This window comes from Rhyacophila brunnea, unplaced genomic scaffold (assembly GCF_057557595.1).
Source record: "Rhyacophila brunnea isolate RB1 unplaced genomic scaffold, BYU_Rbru_1.0 scaffold_23, whole genome shotgun sequence".
NCBI classification, from domain to species: Eukaryota; Metazoa; Arthropoda; class Insecta; order Trichoptera; family Rhyacophilidae; genus Rhyacophila; species Rhyacophila brunnea.
In genome coordinates, this window is record NW_028232893.1 from 28,505,525 (window position 1) to 28,522,943 (window position 17,419).

At 36.8% G+C, this 17,419-nt stretch overlaps 1 protein-coding gene across 3 annotated transcripts in view; it reads right to left on the bottom strand.

Annotated features, from left to right (window-relative positions):
• Positions 1–1,445: 1,445 nt before the first annotated feature.
• Positions 1,446–17,419, bottom strand: part of Lnk (SH2B adapter-like protein Lnk) — a 60,303-nt gene continuing 44,329 nt past the window's right edge. For 2 of the 3 annotated variants that reach the window (XM_085950556.1, XM_085950555.1), the window contains 10 exons: positions 14,942–15,000; positions 12,972–13,032; positions 10,951–11,067; positions 10,073–10,190; positions 8,395–8,489; positions 6,950–7,047; positions 5,729–5,821; positions 4,099–4,292; positions 3,050–3,187; positions 1,446–1,641 (listed from right to left, as the gene is read on the bottom strand). In XM_085950556.1, the coding sequence (XP_085806682.1) occupies positions 1,510–1,641; positions 3,050–3,187; positions 4,099–4,292; positions 5,729–5,821; positions 6,950–7,047; positions 8,395–8,489; positions 10,073–10,190; positions 10,951–11,067; positions 12,972–13,032; positions 14,942–15,000 (1,105 nt within the window). In that variant the 3' untranslated portion in view covers positions 1,446–1,509. The remainder of the gene's footprint in view (positions 1,642–3,049; positions 3,188–4,098; positions 4,293–5,728; positions 5,822–6,949; positions 7,048–8,394; positions 8,490–10,072; positions 10,191–10,950; positions 11,068–12,971; positions 13,033–14,941; positions 15,001–17,419) is intronic. The other variant, XM_085950553.1, reaches the window with a different exon arrangement.

A 17,419-nucleotide genomic window follows, 5' to 3' on the forward strand; every position in this document is an offset into this window, starting at 1 on the left:
AGTTCTGAGATAATCGCAAAAATTACTTTTTTATGATTTAAAAACATTTTTTCTACATTATAAAGACTAACCTTTATGGCAAACACAATATACAACATGTTACAAGTCCTGTATTTTGTATAAAAGGACTTTTTTATGATTTAAAAACATTTTTTCTACATTATAAAAACTAACCTTTATGGCAAACACAATATACGACATGTTACAAGTCCTGTATTTTGTATATGCAGAACGCATTAGGTCATTATCATGCTTTCTATCAGAATAAAAAAATAACAATATGATTTAATAATGTTTCTATTTTCTCACCACTATATCCTATGCCTTTACGCGTTTTACCAGGACGTTGAACGTAAAATTGTATACATTTTGGCATTTAAAACAGAAAAATAGCAAAAACTGAAATAATGCGTTCTGTCAGTTTACCCTCGATATTTATCACTCTTACTAGCCATTCTGGGAGTAAAATAATCAAAAATAGATTATGTAAAAGAAGAGTAGAACTCCAAATGTAAACCGGACGGTGATTTTGAAACATTGCACGTAGAAACTACTAGTTAAAATCGTCATAATTAAATAGGATTCCCGTAGCTAAATTGGAAAAGTACACTTGTGCGAATCCAGCATCAACTTCAATCGGGTGTCGTATTTTTTTCTAAAAAAAGATTCTTTCCATGCATGAAATGTTTTCAAATTATGTTTGTTTAATAATTGTATAGGTACACCGTAATAGATTTTTGACACAGCACACTATCACACTATTTTACTCTGAGCAATGTTTGCTATCAGCTAATCGGATCCCTTTTAACATACTTAGAGCGGCTTTCACATTCATACGCCTACAAGTACACTTTATCAACACATTATCTATTGAGAATGGCGTCCGCAACGAATGCAAAATGACGAGGAAAGAATTAGGAAGAACATGCGGTGACAACCCAAAAATATATTATAATAACAAACCATCGTGAAAGTCTTAAACATTATTTATTGTATATACGATTAAAATGGCTTCCATCAAAAGTGAGATGTTTTTCGACTAAAAACAGGGTAAAACCGTTTTTTAAAAACAGTAAACTCAGAAAGGTTTAATTCGCTACATAGTTCAATTATTGAATACAAAATAGTAATAAATAATTCCGAATGTCAATAAAACAGCGGGATTGAAAATTTTTAGTAAATTTATTTATTAATACATAGGGTTGCTGCCAAAAGTTGGTAAGTCGATAATTTAGGTATTTATAGTTAACAACGGATTATGTGTCTATATATATATATATATATATATGTATGCTAGAAAAAAAATTCAAGGTTGTCCGATATATTATAGAACATGCACATGAAGCACAAAAATTAGAATTATGCCTGATTTTAGAGGGCATTTCAAATTGCAATTACTCCAAAACATGATTTCGAGACTTACCAACTTTTGGCAGTAACCCCACAATATTATGCACATATTCTAAACATTCTTATCGATTTCAATTTTTTTCATTGCACTTGGTGGAATTAGTAGTCCGTCATATGCTTGGCCCATTCAGGAAACTCAGTCACCGCTGGATAGACGAGGGGATAGTAGAACACAGTGGTCGCCACAATTGTGCCTGCGCAGATAATCGACGGCGCTATGCTTGCCTTTATCTGGAAGACGACAAAAAAAATCATTTTGCAGACGTACCAAAAAAAAACGTCGGTCGATGATGACGGTAGCACTTACCCGAAACTAGTGCTATGCATATTATGCAAGGCCACCTCTTTAGGGGCAAAAGTTAGCCGGTTTGCGCATTAACCGGATGGCTGCCAATGACGTCTTAAGACGTGAACGGCACGCCGCTCATACAAAAATGACATCTTTGGACGTCCCCCTTTAAACGGGATTTTACTAACGTAAATCAATTATTTTAAACATACAAATATGTTGAACACACAAGACATATATTGGGAATATCGTCACATACTCAGAATTGAAACAGAATCCGTTTTTACCACTTGAAACGTAAATTGATTTTAATTTTTTATTTTAGCAATAAAATTCGCAGCGCGCAAAGTACCATACATACACCTATCGGCAGTTAAAAGTTTAAAGTACATACTGGTCCAGTGTTGTATGCCTTATAGACATTTTCTTTTTTTTTGGGTTCAGTTTGCTGGTAATTTCGAGTAGTTCGCTAATAATATTGTCAACTTCTTCAGTTTGCATACTATCCTCGATCTATTGGGGGATGAGTGTATTCCATACGTTACTCATCGTAGATATTGAAATATCACTCCAGGCAACACCAATATTTTAAACAGCTTTATAAATGATAATATCGTCACTGTTCTGGCAGAAGACACTAATTCGAAAAAATTACATATTGAGTTCATCATCATCAGGGGCGCGACAACCCGGTGTGGGTCCTGGCCTCCTCCAACAGGTCCCTCCGCCTGTCCCTATCCAGTGTGGCCGCTTTCCAATTTGGTACTCCCAGAATACGGCAGTCACTGGCAGCTCCATCTAACCAGCGAATCTTTGGCCTCCCTCTTCTTCTACGTCCTATTGGATTGCTGGACATCACTCTCTTTGCCGGTTCATTGTCATTCATACGGTGCACATGACCTAGCCATCGCTGTCTCCCAATCTTAATTGATTGACATATTGAGTTAGTTATACCAAAATGTTCCTTATTTCAAACTTTACCGTCTGGAAACCCTCTTAATAAATAAACAGTCTTTATTTTAAAGTCATCCTTTTTACGATTACTTAATAAACTCACATGATAGACCATTTCAAACATTTTAACAACTTCAAAGTCAAATTACTCAAAACTAGTATTCTCCAGTTAGTGTGTTCTGCCAGAACAGAGACGATATACTCTTTCAAGAATTGGGTTAACAATTTGCCGTTCTGTCCATCAATAGCTGTAACTGCGTACTGCGTACCTAAATGTGTCCCGTAGGTAATACTTTTAAAATGTATGAATTGCAGAGAAACAAAGTGCAGCCCCAAAAAAATAACCCCATTATTCGAAAGCTCGTGGTTTAGCGTATAAAATGAGATATCACATACTTTAGTGGAAGTTGCAATGAAGGCATAGTTATTGACAATGCTGATGGGGCTGGTGCCGATGGAATGTCTCAGGGTAAAAGTGCACGCCAAAGCAACCGGCAACATCAATTTCAACGGATGGTATTGTAACGTCACAGCCTAAAAGAAGAGTTACAAACAGAGAAGACTAAATCAATGAGAACTGGCTTACCCTACTGGGTATGGTTATAATAGGCTACCAGTGGCGAAGGGTGGAGGTAGGCCGTTAAGATCCTACATAAATAGTTCACACTGAGCGTTATTTGTCAGTCATACTTATTTGTTTTTATTGAGACTACAATTTACAGATGGTGACGCTTAGTTTTCAAAAATCAATTCACACCCACGGTGGCAGGGCGGCTCAAGCGTTGGACTATCACGCCGTGGGTCCCACGTTCGAATCCTGGGTCTGGCAAGTACACATATTGTTTTTCAATTTGTGTGAGACAGGGTATGGACCTAATAGGTTGAGCAAGTGGCTGACATCCATTTCTCGTAAAAAACAAAATCTGTTAATACAAACCTCTACTATGTGGAGGTCCATATGATCCTAATAGGATCGGACATGGTCGGAAAACCAAGCCATAATAGTTTTGGTATGTTATGGGCGATTCGACAAAATAGTTCACACTTTTTCATTCATATTTATTTGTTTTCATTGGATTAAGAATACATATTACACTTCACATATTGTTGGTTCATTTTTTTTAAATTATATCAAAATTATATCAAAATATCCAAAGTAATGTACGATTTAAATGCATAATTTTAGATATTTTATAGATAGACTATCATGGTTTGGTAAGGCAGGGTTTAATTGAATTTTAAAAACTAACCAACACCATCTGTAAATTGTAGTCTTATTTCAATGAAAACAAATACTTATGACTGACAAAGTTGTACACTATTTATGGCGGATTTCAACAGTCTACCTACTCCCTTTGCCACTGCAAATTACAGATGGTGGTGGTTAGTTTTTAAAATTAAATAAGTTTTTTAATGATGAATATTATGAATCACTATAGTATTACCAATTCAGCTATGTAGGGAAGTATTATGCTGGTGACAATTACATCGGAGCAGAGTGCAGCCAATAGCATGGCAATGCAGACAAGGATCGCTATGACGGCGGCGTCAGGAATCATTCGCAGGCCGATCAGAAACTCGGAGGTGATACGCCCCAAGTTAGTCTGGTAGGTTGCCTTTGCGAGGGCAAAAGCCCCACCTAAAGACATAAAACATTGACTGAACCAAACCCTTCTTCTGGCAGATGGAACCTTTTGTAGTTTCCCTGTCAAATCGCTGAAGCAAAATTTCAATCTGTCGCAAATATAATTTTTTTTATGCCACAAATGAGTAGGCTCCCCGCTTTTCGAAGTTTGTATTCCATCGACCTAGGGGCCACGGCTGGTTTACAAGGCGACATACAAATATTCTGCTGCTGACTTTGAGCGCCGTTAACTGAATGCCTTTGAGAACCCCTGCTATAGAGGAACGTCAAACACATTTCAAATATTTTTAAAGGTCTCATTACACCAGCAGATTCGCACACCCAATCAGATTCAAGGATCCACGCCGATCATCGACTTTCAATACCAATTACACAGATTCGCTCGTGTTGGTGCACGATTTGATTGGTTCATAATATATGTTACTAGTTACTAGTGTTAACAATAATAACAAGAATACTAAAAGATTGGCGGCAATACTAAACAGTGTAATAAATAGCGCCTGTACACGTGCATGGATTTACTGGCAGCAATAGTGCGTATTTTAAACTCTCGTGACAATAACTGTTTACGCATAAAACTCCTGATTGACTCTTCAATTTCATTCTTCAAGAGTGAGCGAGACGCGATGTTGCCATTTTATGGTACTATTTGACAGGTAGTGAAAATCGGTTAACCTCAAAATTCATTGGTAGTTCGTTTTTTTGCCGGCAGGTTCACCACTATTGTCATAGATCGAAAAATTCTCAACTGTCGAGTGAAAATTCAGACACTTCCGAACTTATGCATGCATGCAATCTTGGAACTGCAGGATAATACATGTTTACACGTACATTTTATTGTTATGGCCTCGATAATATGTATGTTGCTAATGCCAATGGAATCTATTGGAAATTACATTTAGACTTCTAAGAAGTTGCCGATTATATTTACAAACATATTAAAATAAGTAAGAAAGTCAGGCAGTCTTCATTATGTAAACGTGGCATTTGCATTATGTCAAAAGCAAGATTGGGCACGCCACATGTGGCTCTACTCGGAAGGTCACAGTTTATTCAGATTTTTACATACATTTGTGATAATTTTTGACCAGACAGACACCATCGGGCACTGATATTAGGATTTATTTTATTTCAGCCAAGACTCTGGGTAAAGATCCAAAGTGGCATTTCTTGATTAGGGGCGGACAATAAGCGTGAGACTATGTACTATGTGTTATTTGGCACATGAGTTAGAAACTGGGATAATGCAAATAAATTATTGCAGCGAGCCTATTATATCACTTTCTGTATTCAGGCAGTTAATTATCACAAGAAGTTAACTGTGAAAAGTGCAATCTTTTAACGCCCTCTCTTGGGCCGTATTAACTTTTAGAGCGAGATAGAATAAGTCAATTATTTATTTTATTCAATTAGATTAATAGTGTTGGTACCTAGTATGAAGATCAATTCCCAATAAACTCGCTTAGTGACGTATTTCCATGTGAGCATCCCTTTAGGTTCCTTAGTTGGGAAATCTTTCACGCCTGCAATCAATAATAAAATTAGACCTCACTGCTCATTTGTGTGTTAGTAGCGAGTCAGGAATATCTTCACGTCAGCCGTGGTCACGCGATTGCGCATTTGTATTGGTATCGTCATCTTGAATTTCTTTTTCTTGCAGACTACTTTCATCCTGATTCTTTTGTTTAGAATCAAACTAAATACATTGAGTAATGTTAAGGGGGTGGTAAGTAATGGGGATGACAAGTCCAATAAACAAGATCTTGGGTAGTAAATTAGTTTATATTTTACAGAGGACGGTGTACAGTTTACAAAATTCAAGTAGGTCAGCTTAATTAAGCAAGCGTTAACCTTAGTTCGACGTCTCCGGCAAGAGGGCGGATCCGACTGCTCTTTACCTGCGGCCTCAGGTGAGTGGCAAGTGACGATATCTCAGAGTCACCCCCTCTCGCTTATTATACAAAATGCTATATCAAATTCCTTTAATATTGACTGTAAGACATTAACGGGTTGAAACGGTAACAAACTTGATTCATAGACAGTATCACGAGCTCTCCAATAAAGAATGTTGCATTCTTGCGACATAAATCTTGTGTATTATCCATTGACCATATTCATTAACAAAATATTAGCGAGTGCAAGTAGGTTAAAAACAAATATTTGGAGAAGTCCTGACATCATCTATCAATCAATCAAATTTAGCTCGTCAGCCACCCGATGACTTAAGGCTACCTCAGCTGAGGTATGGTCTAAAAGGATCATAACTATGCGACACGCGGATTGTGCTAATGATGGGAGCCAAACGGAACATAATTTGTCATAAAAATTCAATATGCGTCCATTTAGTGTTATGTTTATTGTTATATTAGTAATAATAACAATATATTCATTCCATGTTTTCTTTTTCGAGTACAGACATAACGTTATTTAGTCATTTCTACACGATATAAAAATATATTCTTACGACGCCATCACAAAAAAAATCGAAGTGCTCCCACATCGAATGCCGCTCAGCGATTGGCAATAAATGCGAAATTTCGTCCCACCTATTGTTGAAAATTATTTGCCGTTTCACTTATGTATGCTCTTAAATAAAATAGCATGCTATGTTAAGTACATTATTAAGTCGCTTATGAGGAATGAAACATAACCTTTTAAGGGATCCCAGAAGCTCATGCAGTCGGTGGAAAGTGGTACCAAAATCATCAACAACACAATACCAGTGGTTACACAGGATGTCCCGATATACCTGGAAAATACAATAAGCCCAATCAAAAGTAAACTTCCGTTCCTACGCGGAGCATATGGACCTTCAAAGAGTGGACTGTAACAGCAGGAGTAACATAAACTTTTTGTTTTATTACATGGCAGCTGAGTTCAAATGCCCACGATGGCCGCGTGGCATATGCGTCGGCCTATAGAGTCGTGGGTCCCAGGTTCGAATCCTGAGTCTGGCAAGTACACATATTGTTTTTCAATTTGTGTGAGTCAGATTATGGACCTAATAGGTTGAGCAAGTGTCTGACATCCATTTCTCGTAAAAAGAATCTGTTAATACAATCTTCCACCATGTGGAGGCCCATTTACGATCTTATTAGGATCGGACATGGTCAAAAGAAAGAAAGAAGAAAAAGAGTTCATACTGTGACTGTTGATGAAACTGTCGGGAGTTGCTGGACAAATAAAATGCGTGTAATGCGGACAAGTAAAAGGCCTTGGCAGTACCTAACAGGCCAAATATAATTTGCAAAAAAAAAAAAATCAAAAAACTACGACATCTCTAAAATCTCAGTTGTAACATTTGACAAAATTCAAGGTAAATCGATGGTAAAATCGTTAACTAATATGGTAAAATGTTATGGAACATTCCGATAGATGTCAGTATGTGTCCTATTTTGAAATTATTTGTTTTGACCGAATTATTAGTACTACCGAGATATCTCTCGGAACTTGGACCATTTGACGAGATATCTCCTAGTGATCGGGTTAATGTGTGTTTGATCCAGTGCAAGGACTCAATGGATTGGGTGAATGGCCAACAACCATTCCTCATACAAAGACTGCAGAAGTTCCGTATAGTAGCAAAAGTGGTAATTTACTTCTTTTACAGTTGATAGTGATTCCAAAACATTATTGATATTATTGAATCGGTAAATTCTATCCGACAAAGAGCAAAGAAGTAAAGTATTAACCGGTTCTATGCCTTTAGCGAGTTTTCTCGCTCTACGAGGCCGTGATCGATAGGCCGCACATACAAATTTTGCGAGTCATCTCGTCCGACTTTAAACTCAAATTACTAGCCACTGTCGATTGATTTGCATAATCTAAAAAATTAAATATACAGTTCCATCTGTTTGAATACTTATAAAACACTAACGATATTACAGCGATTATAGTAAAAGCTCGCTCTACATTCAACATGCGTCGTTAAAAATCTGCGGCCTGTCAGATACTGCCATAGTAATATCGTGAAGCGTAGAAACGGTTAATAGAAGGTACCTACTGACTTTGGTTTGTAGAGGGCGTCAGCGATCGCCAAATTTTACATTTTAACACACTTGCACCACTTGCTTGATACCTATGATGATTGACTTACCTGGAGTCCTCTGTCAAATTTTCCCATCCTTTCATAAACCCTGGACTCCTGAGTCCGAACAGCGTCACAATTAGGATTAGAGCGGTAACGGCACCCTGTCAAAATTGTTATATTTTTATATTGTTGTTATAATCATCACTAGTAGGTACTAGGAAACGATTCCACTGTCCTCCAGCTGCCGCAAGCTTCCTAAACCGCCTTGGCTTGGTTAGGTTAGGTTCAGGGATGCTTTGTCTTTTTCTACCCAAACCAATCTGCGTTTTAACATAACGCAGTCTACCCCTTTTCCCCTCTAGTTTATTCAATAGAATTCTCTTGAGTGGTTGGGTGACTTGGCCTATACAACTGGGTCACCCTACATTCAAATGTAAAACTTTACAAAGCATCAAAATATCCCTACTTCTTCATATTGTTTTTAATTCTAGTTATTTCGGTTTATATACGATTCTTCTAAACTACAAAGTCCTACAAACACCCTTACGGCAGCTTCCCATTGGCCAGAAAGCTGTATAGTCGCATCTCTCGCTCCAACTTGCCATTTTTTCCACCGCAAGCGGCTCCGAAATCTCCTTGGATGATCCAAGGAAACTTTTCCTAGATTTTATCCGTGATTGCGCCAGGACTAGGTGTCTTTCATCACATTCTATGCAATGTACATCATCGGTCACTTTTCTACGGACATCCAATGGTGCGATTCCAGCTATAGTGTACACTCAACAGTGTGATACGTGAAAATGAAAATGCTTTAGCATTATTACACCATTAGTCGCATTAGATAAGTATAGAATTTCTCAATTCACAATATACTCAGAAATCAAGGATTCCTGAAGCTAAATAAATCATACATATTATGAGGTTACTGCCAAAAGTTAGTAAGTTGATAATTGTATGGTATTACACAACAAGGAACCAACCCTCAACATGTTAAAATATGATTTAGTGCTATAATGTGGTTCCCATAAGAGTCAATTTGTTAAGAAAAAAATGCCATGCGTGTTACTGCCATATATCATTGTAATAACAAATAACATTCATCTATGGACTGTTTCAATTTTGCAACAAAGAACCAACCAACATTTTTTGTTAAAAATGCATTAATTTCCTCAGTTAAGCATTATTACTTTCAATATTCTTGAAATCCCAAAACGTTTGTTCATTGTTTACCAACACATAAAATTTTAAGTATTTATCTCAGATGTAGATTTTTGTGGATTGGTTCTTTGTTGCATAATACCGTCCAATTAGGTATTTAGAATTAACAACGGATTATGTGTATATATATTATAAATATGTAGGTACGCTAGAAAAAAAATTCAAGATCATCCGATATACAGAACATGAACATACACCACAAAGAAATTAACATTATGCCTGATTTTAAGGGGCATGTCAAACATCAAATTGCAATTACTACTACATAACAATATGATTTGGAGACTTTTGGTGGTAACCCCTAATTATTATTTCCTATCAGAATAGGAATCAAGCAAGGTGATACAATCTCACCCAAATTATATTCATAGCTACTTTCTACCGCTGGATTGACAAGATAGTTCTGCAGAAGTATGTGGTAATGCAACGCAACGTCCACGTATGAGAGGAATTGAATCAGCTCGCAGAAGCCTGCGTTCAGCAATAGATTGGTCAAACTGATATATTTTAATAATTAAAATGAAACCTTTTCGTAGATGGACATGGGTCCCAGGGCGGCATAGTGAATCTCGATCACGGTTTTCATTATTTCAGCATTACCTTCATTGTGTAAGCATGACTTTTTTGCATCAATGCTGTTTGGTCTTGGAACAAAAGTTTAGACCATAATTAGAAAAAATCATATAATCAGTAATGCTAAATAAAATTATGCCGGGTCGCTGTTTTTAAACATCCTAATGCCATCCCCCACTTTTTCTAAAGCATATTTTTTAAATTATGATATATAAGTACTGAAAATTTTGCACTAGCAACGAGACAACGATTATCGATCAGTGGCGAGGGGTGGAGGTAGGCTGTTAAGATCCAACATAAATAGTGCACGGTAAACTTTGCCCGAAGACATGAGTGTAGTGAAACAGTAGTGCAGTAGTAGAAGTGAAATGTTCACATAAACACCCAGGCTTTGAGAAAACAATGAGGTGAGGTCACAATATATTATTGTGACATCACGGTGATACGAACACGGAGCCCCCGGGTGAGAGCCCAGCACTCCAGCCAGGTAAGTATTAATTGGTCGGATCAGCATCTTGTATGTCTGAATTTTTGTGCAACGGAAGACGATGTGAGACTTTAGCTGATTTTGAAGACCAAAGTATCACCTGTTCTGAAGGGAACCGAGGTAATTAAAACTGTGGACAATAGTCTTAGATTCGGAGAGGTGTAAAAACTAAGTTTTTATGTGCAATGTTGACAATTTATTTCACTTGTTTCAAATGCTCCATATTTAAAAATAGTTTTTATTCGTGACGAATTTGGTCTCACATTCCTTTCATTCAGGCGATTTTTGGCTGCTGCGACTCAAGAAGCTTAACCACAATAAGGTCATGATTATAAATTGCTTACCTCAGCCATCCCATAAAATGAAAGAGCATGTAGTGGAAGATGAGAAGGTGCATCACCAGCACCGGAACAATGGTCATGGTTATCAAGTTGGGGATTTCCTGTACACCGGAGAATCGACTGAAAATTTAATTGACGTAAAAAAATAATTCTATCTCAATCGATACCATAATGCTAGAAACACATTACTATCACATTACATTACGTAGCTTAAAAATGTGTTAACTTGCAGAAAATAAAAAATTATTATTTAGTCGTTAGGAAGGGAGCTACAAATGATAAGAAATTGACACAATGTCTTTGTAGGTTATCAGTTCCTATTAGTGAATGTTCTGATAATTGCACATGAGCTCATGTAAAGCCGGGTACTCATTAGCGGGCCGTAGCTGTAACCGTTCCAGATACTGTAACCACTCTGTAACCACTCTAGGTGCAAAATAATTATTTATTAGGCTCGCGAATTAATTATTTGGCGTCCATACTGGTTACTGTATCTACAACAGTCACCGATACACCGCGCAAAGCGTTTTGACATTTTCCAATTTTCGCAACCTATCAGATAGTACCGTACAATTACAACAACGCATCTCGCTTACGCGTGAAGAATGAGATTACGTGTGTATGCTACGCAGAATGTGTGAAATTGCGTATTACATAAAATCGGCAAAATTTTGCCTATTTCATGAAAAATGCAAGCCCGTTGCTTTATTCTTGAATTAGGCAAAATATCTGCCTAGTGCGTGAATTCGGCAGTAATCTTTCTGCCTATTTCATGCATTGGGCAAATTAGATAGTAGCGTTCGGTGGTGTTTTTTGCAACTAAACCAAATGTGTCAAATGCTCATGCATTGGTCAAAATAAACGATAAGCGCTCCGCTCCGGTGGTGTTTTTTGCAAATGTGTCAAACGTTATTGATTATGTAAAAATATACCAATCAATAACTACAATGACGTTCATATCCATTTACTATGCCCAAAAAAAAACTAGAACTACAATATGATAACGGAGGAATTTTATTAAAAGTTATTTTCGCGATTTGATTCGTGCTTGGGTATCGATCGTGCAATGGTCAATTGTTGTTTTTGGTAGTTTGTTGACACTTGTTAGCTAATCTCACAATGAACATTCAGTTGAATTCAGAATTAAAAAACCTAACCTAACCTAATAATAATAATATTATATTACGTCCAATTATAACTAATAAAACCTTCCATATTAAATTTATTTTTTCCACTGTCATGTTGACAGTTTAATTCGTCCGCGCTCCCGCCAAAACACAGAGACGCGGTCTGTCGAAAATGGCCGCTCGAGATAGCGCCGTCGCGAGAAATCTGTCGGTAAAACAGAGAGGTTCGCGACCGACAGACGAACATGACGCCGCGGATCCGACACTTGGATGCGCGCGAAAAGCTCTCTCTTGTCTCGGACGCCGAACAGCCAGCATCTCCAGCAAAACCGCGTCTACAACCCGCCTAACGATAATATAATAAACTCCTGCCAGCATCCACAACGTGCGTTTCTCTCAATTCCACCCCGCTTCTGGCCTGCTAGTTATACGGCCTTCACCATTCTCCTCGACAGAGAAAGACCGGTATCACAGTGTCAACATATTCACGCCATACACGGATATTTTCGTAATAGATTTTTGCGTTTTCACTGCGTTTTCTTCCTCCTTCTTTCCTTAACGCTTCAAGTTCATTGCAGAGGCCATTCTCAAGCGGTGAAAACCCAAAAATCTATCACAATAACAAACAACCGTTAAAGTCTCAAACAGTATAGTTTATATTTTGTTGGTTTTATCATGTCACATTCTCTACAGCACATCCCCTTTGTCACAAATCATAATATTATATCAGACCGATTGGACATCTCACTTGATTACAAGTTTCCATCAAAGACACATCGCACCGAACTACCGTTATATTAATTATATCCCCCCCCCCCCTTTAGGGTGTAATATCATATATATGGACGACCGCTAACCATAATATAATGTAGAATTTTTTGTATGTTTTACACTTACTCAACTAGAATTCCTTTGAACAACAAATTGTTTGAAGTGCCGACTGAAGTGACCATACTGCCTGGAAAAGAAATAATTACTACTTAAATATACGAAGGCACACACCTCCATGGTGGAGTTACTCTATGAGACCACTGAATTGAAATAATATATCATCGCTGTATATTAAATAGGTAGCGAAAATGAGTTAGTGATACCACGTGATGCACATTTTTTTCTCTACCATATGGATTAATATCACCTGTGAAAGATGATGGGAGATCAAATAAAAAATGAAATCACCAAATAAAATCATTTACGATTATTTTTTAAAACAGTTTCGTTCGTTTATCTCAGAATATGACTCAAACCACATAGGCGGTATTTAAAATACTATATTTTTTACATCTTTGTATTAAAGTCAGTAATATAAAAAGATGATAACTCTGCTTCCCGTTGACATTTCTCCGTCAAAGTCGAGAGTGAGAAGAGGCATTCATCTCCTCGCTCAGTATGTGGTGTTTTCGTCTGTGTATGAACTTCAGGGATGAACAAATTAGACTGGAATTGTGGTCGGTGTTTACTGCTGACAGTAAATATTATCGCGGCCATAACAAAAAAATGTACATGTAAACATGTAGTATCCTGCAGTTGCAAGACTGCATGCATGAATCAAAAAAGTTCGGAAGCTTCTAAATTTTCATGAGACAGTTGAGAATTTTTCTATCTGCGCCTGCGCAGTAGAACGACAGTGGCGAACCTGCCGGCAAAACAACGAACTACGAATGAATTTTGACGTTAACCAATTTTCAGTACCTGTCAAATAGTACCATAAAATGACAACATCGCGTCTCGCTCACACAGACGGTCAGGACTTTTATGTGTGAATAGTTATTGTCAAGATCAGTGACGTCCCATGGGGGTAGGCAGATTAAGCGTCGCTTGGGGGCGGCAGTTACTCAAAGGGGAAAACTCGAAAATCGAGGAGATTCATTAGGTATATATAGAAAGCTACGTAAACTTAGTAATAACGGAAATATCTTTCCATTAAAAAAATCAGCTCACTGCTTTTAAATAAAATGTATTAAGTAGGTAAGTACTATAAAATTTTCAAAAGAACTTTATTTTTTGTCGGGTTCGCGATGTCTAGTTTACTTCCGTTGTCCCTGGACGTCACATTCTTCACAGTCACTCGCGAGTTATGGAAGCTGTCAGGTGTCTTTTTAAATGTACCTATCTGAAACCGTAGACTCACAATATTGTCGATTGAAGCAGAGATAGTATTTAAATAAGATTTAGTAGTACGTATACCTATATCTTGTTAGTGATGTATCCATACAACACAGTTCTTTGATATTGGAGTCACGAAACGATGATAAAAAGTAATGTATAAAAAAAACGTGGCAGCATTTTGTCTAGGGACGTCTGGTCAAGATGGTTTAAAATACACACTATTGCTGCCAGTAAATCCATGTACGTGTACAGGAGGGTATAAGGACGGAGGTTCAATTATCACAATAAAGGAAGAGTAGTCTACATTTTATTATCGCATATAGAAAACCGCCTCCAAACCATACGAATGTATCGTCTCTGTTCTGGCAGAACACGCTAACTGGAGAATACTAGTTTTGAGTAATCTGACTTTGAAGTTGTTAAAATGTTTGAAATGGTCTATCATGTGAGTTTATTAAGTAATCGTAAAAAGGATGACTTTAAATTAAAGACTGTTTATTTATTTATTAAGAGGTTTCCAGACAGTAAAGTTTGAAATAAGGAACATTTTGGTATAACTAACTCAATATGTCATTTTTTCGAATTAGTGTCTTCTGCCAGAACAGTGACGATATCATTGTAACTGTCCATTGAATTGAGATTATCTGACATGTTTATTTTATTCCATCAGCCTGCAACGCCCCTGAGAATTGAATGTAGCGATACACAGTTTGAACACCACTGCCTTATGGTAAAAAATGTTATTTCTTCATACAAACCTATACACGACGAGAAAATGACAGTTAGAAAATAGCAAATGGTTGTTTTGCTGGCTTCCCTGAAACAAAATAAAAAAATCTCAATTATGATGTCGTATTTTATAAAAATTGAAGATACCCTGAAACTTCCTCAGTTGGAAGTTATCCCATTAAATCCAACGTGGTAAGGTCGCAAAACTGTCTATCTCGCTCTGAAAGTTAATACGGCTGAGAGGGGCTGTTAAAACATATCACTCAATACATAAATATGATAAACTACCCTCGATAGCCGCCGATAGCAGCCTTGTGTATTGAATATATCGCACCCCTGCAACTAAACCGCCACAAGTCCAAGATTAAGTGTTTTGAGTTAAGTACTAAGTTTCAAAGTCTATCATTCATAGTAGGTACATGTAGCGTAAATTTAATATCTCTAAGTCATGGAATGCAAGTCAAAAAATTTGTTCAATACCTAAATATATTTCGGAAACAGTACAAAATGTGAAAGTCAAAAACTTGAAAGTTGATTTTCTGTTTGGCATTTTTTGAATTGTGGCAGTTTAGTTGCGGGAGTGCGATATGCGTAGGGGTCTGCTCTATACACAAGGCGGTAATTGGCGGTAGTTTATCATATTTATGTATTGAGGTATTATAATTGTTGTTACAATAAGTTAGCCCTCTAAACTGTCTATCTCGCTCTAAAAATTAACACAGCCAAGAGGGGGCTGTTAAAACATAGCACTTTTTGACTGTTTCTCAACCTTTTTACACACGGGGACCACTGAAAATAAAAAAAATGTGTTGTGGACCACTAACGCAGAAATAATAAAAAGTATTATTTAGGTATATAGTAATGTATAATAACGTCTGATTGCGGTTGATTTCGTCATGTAAAACCATTAATCTATTTTAAGAACAAAAACACAATGCAGAAACACTAAACTTGCAGGTGCGTGGGTTTTGAAGATGTCATTTGAACTTAATCATAGGACATCCGGACACTGAAAATTCGTGGACCACCAGAAAATCTCTGGTTGAACTTGGTAGAAATTACCGGTTGAAAAACAGAAACAATAGAACGTTTGCGGCTTTCACGGTTGTTTTTTATCGTAGTAGATTTTTGGGTTTCCTTCCTTCTTTACTCTACAGTTCAAAGGCCGGGCCTATCTACCTTATATCAAAAACACCAACGATACTATTTCCAGGATACTTCGGAAACATGAAATCGAAACAATATTCTTCACATCGACAAAGGTGCGAAATATGATAAGGCCAGCAAAGGACTCGCAACCTTTGGACTCGGCAGGTGTATACCAGTTAAACTGTCGCGGATGCCCAAAAAAGTATATAGGCCAGACTTCTAGAACAGTAAAGAAGCGTGTGAGTGAACACGAGAGGGCATACCAACTTAAACATTACACGATGTCAGCAATTGCCGAGCACTCGATGGATACAGGTAATATTCGAGCCGGTATCCCTGGTCGTAACAATTCACAGATTACTCTGAGCAACGTTTGCTCTTAGCTAATCGGATTCTTTTTGACATTCTTAGAGCAACGTTTACATGCACATACCTACTCTGCAACGAGCCCGAAACGTCGAGTAAAGAAGGAAGAAGGACACACGCTGGAAACCCAAAAATCTACTACGATAAACACTAGAACACTTGCCTCTCACTTCACTTGATGCCTCAGAAACCTGGACAGAACGACATGAATGAGTCGTGAATAATTTTCAAAGAAAAATTTTCCACCATATTTATGGGCCAACAAAGGACAGCGACATTTAGATGAGAATATATTATTACAAGGTGACTATTTTCATGTTACTATTCTTTTGACATCTCCTACGTATAAGGGCGTAACTGCAAAAAGGTACTTTTCAGTTTTTCATTTTAATAAATTTTAATGACACCACAACGTTTTTATTAGGTCGTATTCTTATTTTTCCGGTGGTTGTTTATCCAGTACGAATCTTGCAATCGATTTTTAACTAACTTCCCGACTAGCTAGACATTTAAAACTTTTAGAATATATCATAACACAATGTCAATGCATTTTTTTAATACTATTAGCCACCTTTAAGTAGGATTGAATTAATTTTCAGTTAATTCTGTTTTGTATGAAAAGTTATTTCGGAAGAAATCTGTAATCCAATCCACTATTATTGGTCGCTAGGTTCCTAGCAACTAAATTATTAATATAACGTGCGTTACTATGGAAATCAATATGAAAAATGTAAAAATGACATTTCAGCATTATTTCTATCAAGTACAAATTTTTTTGATCGTTTAAGCTAGTCAAGTCAAGTTTATAGAATTCAACAGAAAATTTAAAAACGTTGTATATAAAAAGTTCTTTTTATGTTGTAATTATTTAATGCTGAAATCGTAATTTTTTAGTTGATTGATATTTATATTGATTGAATTTTTGTTTTTTTTTTGATTATCATTGTATTTATTATCTTTAAAATTATTTAGGCAATCAAGTCAAAACAGTC